The sequence below is a fragment of the Mytilus trossulus genome, chromosome 14 (assembly GCF_036588685.1).
Source record: "Mytilus trossulus isolate FHL-02 chromosome 14, PNRI_Mtr1.1.1.hap1, whole genome shotgun sequence".
In the NCBI taxonomy this organism is placed as follows: Eukaryota; Metazoa; Mollusca; class Bivalvia; order Mytilida; family Mytilidae; genus Mytilus; species Mytilus trossulus.
The window spans coordinates 21,344,132-21,361,247 of record NC_086386.1 but is presented as its reverse complement, the minus strand read 5'-3'; the positions used below and the strand labels follow the sequence as shown (position 1 = coordinate 21,361,247).

Sequence of the window (17,116 nt, the reverse complement as noted above, 5' to 3'; positions counted from 1 at the left end):
CTTTCCACTTAATACATCTTAACTATATAAAGAAAAACACAACACAAACTTATGTTGTTGACTAGCTCGAGTACTGCATAGAACAAAAAAAACCGAGTCATTAGGACTCAAGGGCTATAAAAAGTTTTGATACAAAAGTCTAAATACGATTACGTTTGTATAGCCAATCAACCTACATAAAAATCAATATATTTATCAAATACAAAATTATGCAAATCTTTTTTCCTTAAAAATACGATGTTCACAGTACGAAGTACAGGCTAGAATTAACTATATAAAACAGTCACTTTACAACCTAATTTTTTGGCGCCAAAAATTCCTACGCCTACACGTACATGTATTACACATGCGCAAGAAGACAATCAATTCCCGTTATACTTATGTGCCTCGGGAATTTTTTAGTCTTCTTTCCACTTAATACATCTTAACTATATAAAGAAAAACACAACACAAACTTATGTTGTTGACTAGCTCGAGTACTGCATAGAGCAACAAAGATAGAAAAATAAGAAAATAAATATACTACAAGCCTAAAGTTTTAGATACGGCTAACCTACTTTCTACAGAGTCGGCTACGTAGCCGTCTTTGCTTGAATCACTTTTCCACCTACCATGGCGCTTCCAGCACCTTTCATTGACACCTGAATTTGCCGCCATAGTGGCACCACCAGACCTAAGAGAATGCAACCCAAGATTCAATTCAGGTGCAACTAGTCTTAATCTCTTAATAACACACTCCCTAGCAGTAGTGTAACTAATAGGTTTGTTAATACTAATTAATGCACATTTTTTCTTACTTCTGTACAAAGGTCGAAATAAAAACATATCACTATCCAAAACTAATTCAGCTAAACTTACATATCTAAAAAACATAGCATAAGGACAAGCCAAAGTATGACCTTTACAAATTAAAATTTCATCACCTGATCTGTACTGATCAGTCTTACTTCGCCTAATCTTAATAACTAAATGCTCTTCTTTTACGAAAAAATCGTTACATCTAAGCTGACTTAACTCATTAAAACGTAAAAAACCACTGAAACCTAGCAAAGTCATCAAAAGATCCCTAACTACCAGTAAATCTGTAGAAAAATGAAACATAGAACATAACCGAATTAAGATATCAGTAGTGACTGGGTCTTTCTTATTAACAACAGGTTTAGCAGTTCTTTTAGCTGATTCAACTAAATTGTCAACAAAAGAGTTATTTGTAGGGTCAATTTGACCACACATTTCATGTGCCCATTTAATTGAATAAACAGCAGATGATACCGTACTGTACGTTGATCCGGAATCTAACAAATTAGACAAATATAAAGCAATATGTATAGGCGAGGCAGGCATAGAAATTAAACAATGTTTACTAACAAATTTTTCCCACTTTAAAAAACCATAGTAATATTTTTTCACAGTACTGTCACTTCTGGATCCCAATAAACGTCTTGATAAGCTGGCAACCGAACTGTACAAAGGGTGAGTTTCATCAATTCCACTATGTACCACGGCGTCACGCACAAACTGCTCTTGCTTTATTCCTTTGGTCGTTTCTTTTCAGGACACTCATTCTGCCAATGACCAGGCTTGTAACAATTATAACAAACACCAGGCTTCCTTGATACTGTCTGTCTATCTCTGCTTCCACTGGAACTCGCTGGTTTTACATAAGGCTCAGCGCGGGATCTCCTCTTTACTCTGTCTGCTTTGATCTTCCTTTCCGCTCTGTTTTGTGCTCGAAATATCTTTCTGTCATCTTCTGAATCGTCCGCCAAAGGATTTGCGGTATACTCCTGAACCAATTTCCACCCACATTCTGAAGAGTCTGCCATCTTTACTAATTTTTGCCGATAATTTAAAAGTTCAATACCTTCAGATATCTTCTGTTTAGCCCTCGCGGCAGATGGGTCTTTTGGCTCGATAACAGCTTCTGCTTCTTTCAACGCGACAGACACTTTCTGGTTGAACTTAAATTGATCTTCACAACTTTTCCTCTGAAATTTGTAACTGTCTGTTGATAAAAGGTCATTGTGAATACGGTTGAACTGTGCGTCCGAACGTTCCTTCTGTTGCTGGTCATAAACTTGAAATTTAGTAGTAAATAAACTGTCCAACTTAGATAAAAATTTATTCTGTGATCTATTTACTTCTTCACTAACGATACGCTTCACATTATTTTCTAAGTCATCCATAGCGTGACGGTGAACGGCACTCACAAAATACGATGTTCACAGTACGAAGTACAGGCTAGAATTAACTATATAAAACAGTCACTTTACAACCTAATTTTTTGGCGCCAAAAATTCCTACGCCTACACGTACATGTATTACACATGCGCAAGAAGACAATCAATTCCCGTTATACTTATGTGCCTCGGGAATTTTTTATTTCATTGTGTCATAAATCAAATTCATTCGTTCAGTGTATATTCACTTTTTGTTAATATGTCTATTGATTTGGTTAAGATATTTCAATTAATAAGTTATATTTCTATGTTGTGATGTTACACTTCTGTTTCAGATAAAGATGGAGATAAGGATTGGTGTCTATATAGTCGTTTAACCAGCTGCATTTGTTTGCACCTGTCCTAAGACAGAAATCAGATGTCAAATAGTTGTCATTTGTTGATTTGTTACTCGTGTATCGTTTTTTAACCCACCACTTTTATTCCCCTTTAAAAGTGTCCTGTACCAAGTCAGGAGGATGGTCATTGTTATAATATTGTTCGTTTCTCTTTGTGTTGCATTTTAACGTTGAGTCGTTTGTGTTTTCTCTTATTTTTGAGATATTGAGATAAGACGTGGCACGGTACTTGTCTATCCCAAATTCATGTATTTGGTTTTCATGTTACATTTGTTATTCTCGTGGTGTTTTGTCTGATGATTGGTCTGTTTCTGTGTGTGTTGCGTTTCGGTGTTGTGTCGTTGTTCTCCTCTTATATTTAATGCGTTTCGCTCGGTTTTGGTTTGTTTATTTTTTTTTTGTTTTTTGTCCATGGATATATGAGTTTTGAACAGCGGTATACTACTGTTGCCTTTAATTATATAGATTAGGACGTTGATGTTTACGTTTGAATATGTTAACACTACATGTTGTCAAATTTTGGGCCTTTGATAGTTTGCTTTTCGGTGTGATCTAAAGTTACGCGTTAAGGCCGTACTTTGACCTATAATGGTTTTACTTTTACAAATTGTGACTCGGATGAAGAATTTTCTCGTTGACACTAATAATACATCTTCTTATATCTATTTTAATACAATCGGAATTTCACGTCCTCATTTTAACGATAACTCTCATTAAACAACAAACCGTCAAACTGTTTGTTGAATTTTAATCCTGGTATCTATGATGAGTTTATTTAGTCTTAAAGGTAGTCCATTTTGATAGGAGGTGTATTGATTGATATTTAAGTCTGTGTAACTAAATATTTAAGTATTCAAGTAACTGCGCTTTTACTCTTGAGTCACTGTTTTATGTAATCTTTTTGTTTTTTCGTTTCTGTGCTAAGTATCAAGAGGATAGAATGGGCCATTTTTGATGGATTCTTAAACAGTAATCATCTTATGTTGTTCTGTTACACAAATGTCAGGTGTTAGAGGTGGTTTGTGCAATCACATTATCAATAAGATATGTTGGTTACACGCCAATAAGACATAAAATTAACGACAGAAATAATGTTTGCAATCTTCAACAATGGACAGATGTCTATACACAAAAAAAATGCAACCTCGCTGCAATATTGATGACTGTCTTTCGCCAGAAGCCTGTGATTGAGTGGTTGTCATTGGTAGCAGATGTCAATTACAATTGGTTATCTGTGTTTTGTTTTATCATTAATTGATTTATATATTGTAATGTAGGGTTCTGTTATAGCCTACTATAAGGTATTGGTCGTGCTTACTGTTGAATGTCGTACGACGACCTTTAGTTGGTTACATCCTTATTTCTCAAGTCTTATTTCGAAAGTTTTCTCATTGGTTATTGGCAATAACACCGCATCTCCTTATTTGTTAATCTATAAATGTGTAAAGAAATTAGTGTGCATGATTATCCCTTTGTAATTACACGAACATTATGTGGGTTATATTTAATAGCAATTGCATTTCTAGTATGTCACTTAATAAATTTAAGGAAATCTAGGTGGACAAACGGGACTATTTCTAGGAGCCAGTTTATTGGCCGTCACGGAACTGGGAGAATTACTCGTATTTGTGATGATCTCCATTTTTAAAAAGGAGAAGAAAAACGAATACAGGAACGTTGAAAACCAATGAGAACAAAGGACAATTTATCAAATCCTAAAATAATTTTTCCCTGTGTTTTACAGTTGTTAGATACATTAATGTCCAAAACGTACAGAGATTATGAAAGAAAAGTAAAGTCCTAGGTAATTTAAATCATTTTTTGTTAATGTAGTATAACTATAGCAAACGTTTAAATGGTTTTTCAAATCTAAGAGACAAAATGCCATCATCTCAAGATCTTTGTCCTCAAATTAAATTTGTAATTATATTAAAAGCCTCCACATTGGACTTGTTCGTCACATTTGCGTCTATTTAAACAGCCTGTAGATCTGAGAAAGACAGATCAATGTAAGACAGGTTCATGCTTTCTATTTCACTGTATAATAGTGAATCTAACATAACATTTAATATAAGCTAGATATCAAACCAGGAATGCTACACCATTTTCTACATAAAAAAATACATATACCGAGTCAGCAAAATGACAGTTGTTGTTTATTCGTTTGTTGTGATCGAGCTTTTGATTTTGCCAAATGATTAGTGACTTTCCTTTTTGAATTTTTTTCCTTGGAGTTCAGTATTTTTGTAATAATACTTTTTTCATTTTTCTAATTGTCACCTTTAAGCTAATTGGTGTAATTTTGCAATACAATTTATGAAAATAAATATCAATTATTAGATAAAATTACTATACTTATATCAAATGTTATTTGTTGTATTACATCATGTACATGTGTCCTATAATGTTTAAATCATATTTTGTAAGCTGTCAATTGAAGATATCTAGAAGATAAATTTTATTTACAAAATATAACTATTAGATTAGAAGAAAATTGATTCATGTGTGTTAAGATTTTTATATTGAAATTACTACACTTTTATCTGACCGGGATTTACGAAACTACCTTTTCTTGACAACTTTACTAAACTTCTTTGTAAAATAAAAACCTTGCACACTGAACACAAATTAATAATGTAAAATTAATGTACAAATAACTCGAAGCACTATTAGCAACAACCCCACTGGGGTCTGTGTGAATTCGAGGCATTTGTGGAGCTCCTTCAGATGGTAACAATGTCTGACATACTGTCCAGAATCGACTGAACCATGACAAAACAGTATGAGTTTCTCCTGGGTATATGTTTACCCAAACATTATGATTCATGGTAAAACCAGGGGTATTTGATATCCTTTTTGCAGTTTCAACAGTTGACTGTGTGAGTTTGTATGGGCTAACAGTTTCTTCACTCCCTAAAATAGATAACAAACTATTTTATAAAGGCTGAATCTATTGATAGAATGTATCTTTTTTTCGCATGTATGTACTGATTGTAATAACATTTCTTAAATAAATTGCATTTATCTTTTAATAATAAAAGTATTTTGATCATTTTTTTATTGATGTTTTAACTGTGTACTTTGTATGTTAACAAGAAATTGCATTCATCTTTTCATAATAAATGTATTCTAATAAATTTGTTATTGATGTCCTATTTGTGTACTTTATACATTTCTTAAATAAATTGCATTTATCTTTAAATAATAAATGTATTTTGGTATTTTTTTATTGATGTCCTCAATGTGTACTTTATACATTTCGTAAATAAATTGCATTCATCTTTTAATAATAAATGTAATTTGATATTTTTTCATTGATGTTTTAATTGTGTACTTTGTACATTTCTCAAATGAATTGCATTCATCCTTCAATAATAAATGTATTTTGATAAATTTGTTATTGAAGTTTTAATTGTGTACTTTGTACGTGCACAGTAAATTGCATTCATCTTTTAATTTTAATACTATTGATGTTTTAATTGTGTCCTTTGTGCATTTCTTAAATAAATTGCATTTAACTTTTAATAATAAATAAAATTTAGAATGGAAATGGGGAATGTGTCAAAGAGACAACAACCAGACCATATAAATGGTTATCAAAGGTACTAGGATTATACTTTACGCGGGTTTCGTCTACATAAGACTCATCAGTAACTCTCATTTAAAAATATTTATAAAGCCAAAAGAGTACAAAGTTGAAGAGCATTGAGGATCTAAAATCCAAAAAGTTGTCCAAATACGGCTAAGGTAATCTATGCCTGGGATAAGAAAATCCTTTATTTTTACGAAAAATTCCAAATTTTGTAAACAGGAAATTTATAACAATGACCACATTACTGATATTCATGTCAACATTGAAGTGTTGACTACTGGGATGACGATACCCTCGGGAACGACACGTCCGACAGCAGTGACATCGACCCAGTGGTGTAAATAGTTTTTAAATGTACCAGGAATATAACTAATTACGCCAGACGCGCATTTCGTCTACATAAGACTCATCATTGACGCTCATATCAAAATATGTTAATGCCAAAAAATTAAAAAGTTGAAGAGCATTGAGGATCTAAAATCCAAAAAAATCCGAAAAAATCTAATTTTTGTAAACAAGAAATTTATAACAATGACCAAATTATTGATATTCATTTCAACATAGAAGTGTTGACTACTGGGCTGGTGATACCCTCGGTGACGAAACGTCCACCAGCATTGGCATCGACCCCGTGGTGTGAATAGTTATCAAAGGTACTAGGATTATAATTTAGTACACCAGACGCGGTTATTTTTCTTATTTGAACTGTTTTACATTGTGTCATGTTGTAGTCATTTCTAGTTTACTAGTTGTACGGTTGTAGTCTGTTGCTAGCAGCTTCGACTTGTGTGATACTTTTCTATTTGCCAATTATATCACATGTCGTTCATGTATTTAGGTGTATAGCCATTTATTTATTTTGGTTCTTTGTACGACTATGTTGAGCCTTTACGTGATACATTTGTAGTAAATTGAAATGCGTATTTATTCTCGTGTATTAGATATACATGGTTTTCGAACGATTATGTTGAGGTTCTGGATGATAGTATATTGAAATGTACACATGGGTGCACCAAAACGTGTCATTAGCTTTTAAATTGTATAGCAAAGTAATGTTTCTATTAGCTTTGGTTACCTGCATCTAAAACTATCTTCTGTGGGAATCTTCGTTGTTGAAAAGATTTGTCTCTGAGAGTGTTATTAATAAAATCAAAGTCTGAAGTATTTAAAGTTGTGTTATTTATAGGCCACCATAATGATGGGCTTTGGCAGGCAGCTAATCCGAAAATTGCTGATCGTGTCCATGCAGCATAACATGACATTAAGCCTCCAAGAGAATATCCCATTATTCCTGTATTGGGTTGGTCTATCAGGATACGTTTATTCGCAAGTTCTTGTGCTTTAGGGCGAACTTTATGTAAGACGAAATCAAGTAAACGATCACCAAGTCCTTGGATGTTATCGCGTTTTCCACATTTCTCTATCATTAGCCTGCAAATTACAAATACCAAAATAGGGCATCACAAACAATATTTTAAAAATAGAGTAAACAAGCATGCATTTTTTTTCCAATTTATAATATTGCAATGTCTCACGGGGTACTCCAACATGACGATTATTTTATTTGTTTGAAAGATTTTCAACACAACATAACTTAGTATCCTACGTTGACAGATATTAAAAATAAATCATAAGTTATAAAGTTTATTCAGTCAAATTTTCTTTTCCAACCCTGTGTAGATAACGGTGCAACTTTGCAATATATTTGTTTATTATACATGCTAATATAACTAATATCATCTTTAATTCCGTTTAATAGTGCCCAAAATGTGTGTCATTACTCAATGTTTAGTGTTAGCCAGTGTTTGTCCGCTTCGTCGTTCTGATTTGCCGAATGTATTGTTTAACGTTTTGCGTTCATTTATTATTAACGGTGTTGAATTTATGTTGCAGAAAAAATGTTGAATCTCTATAGATTTTGTACATATATCATCTCATACTACTGACTTCCTGTCTATTTTTTCTTTGAACAAGACAATAGTTACCTTAGATATTCTTCATCAACTGTGTAATTTTTTGGCAGGCAATTGTCGCATAGATTAAAAAAGGTCCCGTTAGCGCATGTCAAATAGGTACCTGGAACAGGTGTTAGTAGAACAAAACGTTCATGTATTGGTTGATAATCCCCATACCCAATGATGATAAACTCTTTTGTGGTTCCAGTTTCAGCTAGAAGTTTATCGACAATAGGTGTTAGTATCTTAGAGTCACCACCAGGATATAAATCAAAGACAAGCAAATTCGGGTATTTTTTATAAGTGTTTTCGTGAAAACTTGGTGGAAAATACAGATATATCTTGCGTTCCTTTCCGATTTCTGTAGAATTAATTGTGAAATTAGACGTATGTCCTGCTTTTGAGTAAAACCACGGATATACTTTAATCAACGGTTTTTCGTGAAAATAGGAAGACGACATCGAAACTGGTAAGTCTACAACAAAATTACCACCAATCATATTAGTTTTGTCTGCAATCAAAATTCTATATTCAAGTTTCTTAGTAATCTTTATATCACTTGAACAGTCTTGGCACCGGAATCCATCATCCGAAGATGTAAATGTAAAGAGTATTTCCCATGTATCACTCGCAGTCTTCGTCATTTTTTTTCCCGCTGTCCAGTTTAAACCAAGTCCACTTCCTCTGATGTATAAGAATTTGTTTTGAATTTCCTGCAATACATATATATATATTTCAAATATGAGTTTTGACAAGTATATCAGATTTTATTCAAGAGACAATCGTGTTAATTGCATTGCAGGAATTTATCTGTTTCATTTTCAATCGGTTTTATTGAGGTCTGGAACTGGCATGTCAATAACTGTTATTAGTCGGTTGTTATTTGTGTATTATTGTCATTTTGTATTTATTTTTTGTTTGTTTTTTATTCTGACATCGGACTCAGACTTCTCTTGAACTTGGTTTTACTGCGCGTTTTTCTACATTAGCTAGAGGTTTAGGGGGAGGGTTGAGATCTACAACAACCTGTTAAACTTCGCCGCGATGTTGCCCCTGTCCCAAGTTAGGAGCTGCTGGCCTTTGTTAATCTTGCATGATTTTTTATTTAGTTTCCTGTGTATAATTTGGAGTTTAGTATGACGTCCGTTATAACTGAACTAGAATATATAAATGTTAAGGGGACAGCTGAAGGACGCCTCCGGGTGCGGGAGTTTCTCGCTGCATTGAAGACATAATGCTGAACTTTTGCTGTTGTCTGTTCTATGGTCGGGTTGTTGTCTATTTGAAATATTTCCCATTTCCATTCTCAATTTTATTTGTTACATTTTGGTGGTGACAAACTTGAGTGAGGAAACGGAAACGACAAATTAAGCAATGTTTTCATTTGTAATAGGGCAGCACTCCAGAGAAGAAAAGGTGACGCCATCCAAATTAAACTGTGTTTAGTGATAATAAGCAAACTCAAGTTAGAGATTGGAAAGCAATTGAAGAACAAACCAATGGAGAAAATGAAGGACAGACGTACACACGGACAAAAAATTAAACTAAATGCTCCTTCCGCTCTGTCTGAAATCGTAAAATACTTTTTCGGCAAACACACGATTTTCAATATTTAGGGTTCCTGGGGAAGGTTAGCCTAGAAAAGCACTTTGTACACAATAACTTCATTATGTTTTTTTTTTTTAATTTATCAACGTTGGTACTAATAAGACCAGTTGCAATCATGCAACCACAAAACCAACATATTAACAATAACACAGACAACTTTATGCGATAAAAAGTGCAGTAATATAAAACACATATATAAGTAAATTTAATAGATGTTAAACCTTCGGGAATTGCAACTTCTAGGTTTTATTATAATTTGTAATTCAATGTAGAATTTTAATTTCAGACGGTTAACTATAAACGACGTCTTTACCAAAGAAATAACTTTTGACGGAAGTGCTTCCCTTGCTTGCTAAATACTTGTCAACAGTTAGTGGTTGAGCCATATATCGCTATTTTTCAAAAGAAACATAAGACGTTTAAAACGTAATGTACATTAACCGCACGTGACGTCACAAAATGTAATCCCGTCATTTCAGAGGGGAATATGATCCCCAGAAAGGTATATGCATATTTGTCCATTGACACGTGGGATAGTCTCAACCTATCATTCAACATTCAATATGTTTAAACAGTGGAATAATATAAATTGATCTACAAAGCTACTATATTTTGGGGAAACTGAATTAAATTAGTGTATTTCTTTACGGAAAAGGGCATTTGATTGGTTCAGTTATTGATTCACAACTCCGTTTAGCTGGGAAAATATAAATAAACTAATTACAGTGACAAAAAGATTAACGTTTTTTTACCTTGATATTTATCTCCGGGTATTTAGCTATAATCCGAAACTCTAGGTCTGTTCTTGACCTAGACTGGACTTCAGCTAAGCACTGTCCACCCATACAATACCCATGCTTGCCGTCTTCGGAAACACATGACTGCGTCTCATTGCAAAGACAGTCCACATCCGAAATCAAAATTGAAACAAAGCAGCACATCAGTAAAAGCTGAAAATCATAATTTATTAAACTATTTACCGATTTTTTTTTATCACATAAGCAACACGACGGGTGCCAAATATTGAGCATGGTGATCTGTTTACCCTTCCGAAGCATCTGAGACCCCCTCTAGTTTTTGGTTGTGTTCGTGTTCTTTATTCTTTAGTTGTGTCATGTGTTCTAATGTTTGTCTGTTTGTCTTTTTTTCATTTATTAGTCACGTCGTTGTCAGTTTATTTTAGATTTATGAGTTTGACTTTCCCTTTGGTATCTTTCGTCCCTCTTTTATAGGCAACACTATATTCAAAAGCTATATATACTGTGCAAATATATCTCGTCAATCTAACCTGCACCAAAGACGAAGTTAACACACACATTATTTAATGTTGTGTTTGTGTAGGTATTTTAATTATGAATTAAAGAACTTTGTGTACACATTTTATGCTTTAATAGAAATTTTCCCAGGACCATGACTTAACAAATAAACTACAAATTACGAAATGTTCCATATTGTTTTAGCTTTAAATCTGGAAAAAAGATAAAAGAAATTCATTCACGGTTATTCGAGTCATAGTGGAGTCCCGGAAAACCACGAAAAATAAAATATAATTTAAACAAATGTTAAAGAGCTTTCTTTAAGGGAGTAATCCTATATTACATTAGTCTTGATTGAAAATTTAGGCAATAACTCTGTACAGTCGTAACACATTGAATGGGCGATATAATAATATTTATAAAAGTCATAATTACCTTTGAAAGCATTATATCTCACGTTAACTTATGTAGACTCTTCACTTCGTTTTATCATGTTGGTGTTACTGGTATTTTGTTTGTTTTGTGTTTATATAGCAGATTATTGCATTAGAGATATCTTGTGTTGAACATCGTTTCAGATTTGCTGACATGTAGGTAAATCTATGTTCTAAATTGTGCAACCACTTCAGCTTGATAAATCAAACTTTGACAAACAACATCAGTATGTTTTGTTTTTGACTACAACTTTAAATTTAAACTTAAAGTCGAACAAAAATGTTATCTTTATTATTGTATCTCGTTAAAATCTAATTGAAAAACGGTCTTTATTGAGGTGAAATTTGTATATAAGTATTGTCGTATTATGAATGAAAAAAGATGTTTTAAATTCATCAAATTGTTTAGAGCAATCCATAGATTTTTTTTCAGAATTGATAAGTTCTACTTTAATGACCATTTGCTTGATACCAATCAGGCAAGCATTGTACTTGTTTTAGATGTATTTGGTGAAATAAGAAACAAATGTATAGTTTAAAATTTATATTTCAAGTTAGAAAAGCATTACTTAAGGTGGTATGGGAGTCTAAAATAAAAATTATAGAATTTGTTCATACTGTGCCAAAACGTAGTATCTATTGATATACGTTGAAAAATATAATAAAAGTGATAGGTCACCGCGCATTTTCTCAAGCTACAAAACGTGACAAAATGACACATTTTGTATAGATTATACAGGAAAAACCACCATTTTGTGATTAGAAACTAAACAAAATGATAGAATTGTTAAATACTTAAGGAAAAGATAGCTTTCAGACAATGCTTTTAGATTATCAAAAGAAAAGAAAGGGTCACCGTACGTTTTTTCCAGCTAAAATACAAAATAGGAAAATTCCATGTAGAATCCTTCAGAAAATGCACTGTTATAGAGTTACCTCCCCTTAAAATGCATTTTTTTTTTAAACAACCAAACATAATCAACTTTTGCAAAAATGTTAATATCTATAAGTTATACTCTTATAAATTGGTTCTTTTAAATGAAAATTCACATTGAATCTGTGCATTCCTGCATCACAATTTGCTAACTTGATAGAAAATCTTGACCTTTGATTCTCTGTTTTTTACAATCCAAGATGGAGGACGACACCCATACCACCTTAAGTAACAAAATTGGCTAAAAAATATTGATAGCTAATGAAGCTCTTTTAAAGATAGGTATTTAAAAAAAAAATGGCAGGAAAAGGCTGACTCAGACTTTTACCTTATATTGAGTCCAGCTTCCGCTAAAATGGTGGCAGATGACTCTTATGGCTCAGATGAATCTCCATCACGAATAGGTGGATCCATACGATGTGTCTTTAACCAAACTAGCTAAGGACATTTTTACCACATGGTAGATTGTGGTTTGTCATTATGTCGTCTAATCTTTTAATGACCAAACGTGACTTATTCCCGATTGTGACTGTTTTGCTGAATGTGAATTCGCATTACTATAAGATGTGTTACGGTACTTGTCTATCCCAAATTCATGTATTTAGTTTAAATGTTTAATATTATATTTGTAATTCTCATCGGATTTTGTCAAATGTGTTGACGTCTTTTTTTGTTATATTTATTTGTTATGGAAAGAAAAAGTAATCACCGCTTCATTTATTAAATTAATTTTTTTTCAATGTAATCTGTACGATAATTTACGTTTGAAGTTGGATTCATAACAAACTGGACATATATATATATTAAAGTTAATTGCAATTAATAAGTATTGCAATATGAATTGTGTTTAAATGTAATATCAGTATTTAGTTCTAATATAATCTTAAATCGATCCTAATTCCATCTTACTTTAAATTATAGTTTTTCATCTGTGACGTCATTTTTGCGCGGTTTCAGAAATTTCATAAATTTAAATGTGACGTATTTGTTGTGCCTTTTCGTCTTCGTATGTTAAGTCTTTTTTATGATATTGCGTTGAGGCCAGGACTGTGTCGGGTGTGTCTATTCTGTGTTTGTCCTAGCATTATGTATTCGGGTTTAGTTTTCTGTAATTAGTTAATACTTCAGTTTCATTATGTATATCTGTTGTATATTCATTTAATAAAATTTACTGCTTGCAATAGCTTTTAAAATTGTTCTAATATAAATAATAAGGATGTTCTTATCCCAAGCATAAAAACATAGCCGTATTTGACACAACCTTTTTTCAACTTTTGATCTTCAGTGCTGTAAAACTTTGTACTATTTTTCACTTTCGATATTTTATATCTGGGCGTCTTTTGTCGTCTAGTCTTGAGTGGACGAGGCGCGTTTTTTGGCGTATTGAACTTTAAACCTGATGATTTTTCATTTTGTTTTTTGTTATCTATTAATCATGTGTTTCTTTGTCTAATATGTTCTCCTATTTATTTGTGTTGTAGTCCAGTTATAGTATGTTGTCATTTCAATGTTATATTTAGCATTGCCATTAAAGTGCGAGGTTTGGCATGCCACAAAACCAGGTTCAACCCACCATTTTTTTTCCTTTAAAAATGTCCTGTACCAAGTCAGGAAGATGGCCATTGTTATATTATTGTTCGTTTCTGTGTGTGTTACATTTTATCTCCCTCATGCAAAGCTCTGATTCCTTTCACTGATTTGGCTATACTTTTTGGACCTTTTGGATTATAGCTCTTCATCTTTTATATAAGCTTTGGATTTCAAATATTTTGGCCACGAGCATCACTGAAGAGACATGTATTGTCGAAATGCGCATCTGGTGCAAGAAAATTGGTACCGTTAATTTTATGAACGTTGCGTCGTTTGTTTTCTCTTATTTTTGAGTGTAAATTCACATTGTGATTAAACGTGGCACGGTACTTGTCTATTCCAAATTCATGTATTTGGTTTTGATGTTATATTTGTTATTCTCGTGGGATTTTGTCTGATGCTTGGTCCGTTTCTGTTGGTGTTGCATTTCAGTGTTGTGTCGTTGTTATCTTTAATTTAATGCGTTTCCCTCGGTTTTAGTTTGTTACCCGATTTTGTTTTTTGTCCAAGGATTTATAAGTTTTGGACAGCGATATACTACTTTTGCCTTTATTTATGGGCTATTGTCGTCTTGTATGAAAAATGAAAATGTGTGTTATGGGCAAACTATTTTACTGTGTATCTTAGTAAAACAACCAAGGAGTCCGAAAATTTGACAACAAATTATATGTACATTATTAAATTAAAAAATGGATAACCTCCTTCTCGAAATTATCATAGAAAAAATATTGAAAATAATATTAAAAACAAACAAATCAAAACACAAACACAGACAAATATTGTATTACGTTTGCGCGTATTACCATTACATTTGCGCGCAAGAATCATTCCGAATCCGCGCAGCTTTTGATTACAATTGCGCGCGTCTATTTGACAGGAAAACTCAGATAAGCTCAGGTAATAATACTTATTTTCATTTATTTTTAAGTAAAAGTACACTTTCCGTTAATCTCATTCACCTACTCACCTACGAGGTGGAATTGGGATTTCAAGCAAGATAAGTCTATTGTATAACATGTATCTTTATGCAAAGCGGAGAGTTCAATATTCTTTGGATACGGAAATATCGTGAACCCAAATCAATTCATTTTGATAAACTCATCATAGATAGCCTACCATAGATGAAGTATAACTTCCAAATACTAATGAATTCAGTAGAGGATCATCCCTTCGTTAATGACAAATGTACAATTCTCTTCTCTATTCACGAATGTGACCTACCGAATTAGACTATTTACCGGGTTTGTAATAACATGATCAACACCACAGGCGTAACATGTGTGGCAGGCTCTTCTTACCCTTCCAGTAAAGACAGGTCGAGGCAGATGTTGTGTTGACTAATAAAAGAATTTCTAAGATCCATAACTTTTAATTTGAAATATCAGTATGTTCATGCCTGTACCGAAGTACTAATTTGTTATTAATTTTTCCTGCAATTCCATTAGCATTTAGATCAAGATATCTGGTTTTAACCCTTCTATCAGTGGATTTGTTTCGGACACTTTTATTTCTTTCTTTTTGTACGATCGTTTACTTTTTACAGTGACAAGAGACAGTGTATGTTATAAATAAGTACTAAGCGTCACATTCGTTTACTCATGATTTCACTTAGAAAAGTTATGTCGTAAATTCAGTTTCTTTCATATTGTTTACCATATTAAAAAAATAGCACGAACACCAAACAACAAACTATGGTATAGGTCTACCCCTTTGCAGTAATGAAACCACAGAAAAGGCTCATAAAAGAGAGACGAAAGATTCGAAAGGGACAGTCAAACTCATAAATAGACAATAAATTGACAACGCCATGGCAAAAAAATGAAAAAGAAAAACAGACAAACAATAGTACACATGACACAACATAGAAAATTAAAGAATAACGAACACGAACCCCACCAAAAACTATGGGTGATCTCGGGTGCTCCGGAAGGGTAAGCAGAAACTGCTCTACAAGTGGCACTCGTCATGTTGCTTATGTGATAACAAATCCGGTAAATAGTCTAATTCGGTAGGTCACATTTATGAAAGGGAAGGGGATTGTAGTTATGACGTAAGAAACATATTCGATATCATTTGTGAAACGGTTATTCCATAACGGTCAACCAACTCGTGATGGCGTCCATAAAATTTAAGAAGGAATGACTTCAACTTCACCATTTGGAACTCTTGGTTTAATAGCTCCTTATGAGCAGCAACCCTCTATCAAGAAAATCATGATAGGAAATGCGAGCACTGGAATATCGTATCAATTGGGAGATATATTCCCCGTATGAACAATGTAGGTGCTGATTGGATGTTTCTACTTAGAAATGGAAAGTTCACAATTGGAAAGCTGAAATCAGCTCTTTTGTCGTAAAGTTGGTTTTCAACCGACCCTCATTGTCATTTTTAGATGTAAGTCAAGATATGAGGCCGATTTAACTGTATCAGTAGTATCCTTTATCTCTAGTTCGATGGGATAGATGCGTTCTACATAGTCACCAAATTTTGAACTTTTTAGTGAAAGAATATCATCTGTATCATGTGTATAGCGGAAAGTAGAGTTAAAGGATATCGCAAATTTCTTGTCATAAATAAGATATCTACTTATAGCGATGATTGTGAAGCTGCACCTACATTAATTAATTATCAAAATGAGTAGACAAATTTGAGTATGTCAACAGTTTTAAGTTTAATCTGTTTTAAATATTCTAAAATCTTTAGATTTTTATTGGTCGTTCTTATATTGTAATGTTACACAACAGTCCTAGGTTAGATGGAGGGTCGGAATCCCACTGACATTCTGTATGTATGTGCCTGTTTCAAGTCAGGGGTTTGTGATTCAGAGGTTGTCGTTTGTTGATGTATTACAAATCTGTTTTTCGTTCATTTTTTGACATAAATAAGGTCGTTAGTTTTCTCGTTTGAATTGTTTTACATTTATCATTTCGGGACTTTTTATAGCTAAAATATGCGGAATGGGTTTCGCTCGTTGTTGACGGTCGTGTGTTGTCATATAGTAGTTAATTTCTGTGTCATTTGTGCTCTTGTGGAGAGCTGTCTCATTGGAAATTATAAATGTACCAAATCTTCTTCTAATATTTGCTCACATTTTCCTAAACCTACTAGTATTAATCTTAATTGTTACTTTTATAGTTTGGAAACACCTTTCAATAAATTTCTCGTTTAG

The 17,116-nt window shown here is 33.0% G+C and overlaps 2 protein-coding genes across 2 annotated transcripts; both read right to left on the bottom strand.

The window, feature by feature from the left end:
* Positions 1-522: 522 nt before the first annotated feature.
* On the bottom strand, positions 523-1,344 carry LOC134697570 (uncharacterized). Its single transcript, XM_063559853.1, has one exon. It carries the CDS (start codon positions 1,342-1,344, stop codon positions 523-525), a length of 822 nt encoding a protein of 273 aa, XP_063415923.1.
* Positions 1,345-5,131: 3,787 nt separating this feature from the next.
* LOC134697045 (uncharacterized) lies at positions 5,132-11,473 on the bottom strand. Its single transcript, XM_063559061.1, has 5 exons — positions 11,425-11,473; positions 10,486-10,683; positions 8,156-8,838; positions 7,246-7,601; positions 5,132-5,491 (listed from the first exon to the last, which is right to left on the bottom strand). The coding sequence occupies exons 1-5, from the start codon at positions 11,434-11,436 to the stop codon at positions 5,163-5,165; spliced, it is 1,578 nt and encodes a 525-aa protein (XP_063415131.1). The 5' UTR covers positions 11,437-11,473; the 3' UTR covers positions 5,132-5,162.
* Positions 11,474-17,116: the final 5,643 nt, after the last annotated feature.

Coding starts and splice junctions, on each gene's coding strand:
- LOC134697045 (XM_063559061.1), bottom strand. Junction 7,602..8,155: donor GTTGATGAAGAATATCTAAG/GTAACTATTGTC, acceptor TGTAATTTGCAG/GCTAATGATAGAGAAATGTG. Junction 5,492..7,245: donor GAAGATAGTTTTAGATGCAG/GTAACCAAAGCT, acceptor TATCTATTTTAG/GGAGTGAAGAAACTGTTAGC.
- LOC134697570 (XM_063559853.1), bottom strand. CDS start 1,344: ATGCCTGCCTCGCCTATACATATTGCTTTATATTTGTCTAATTTGTTA.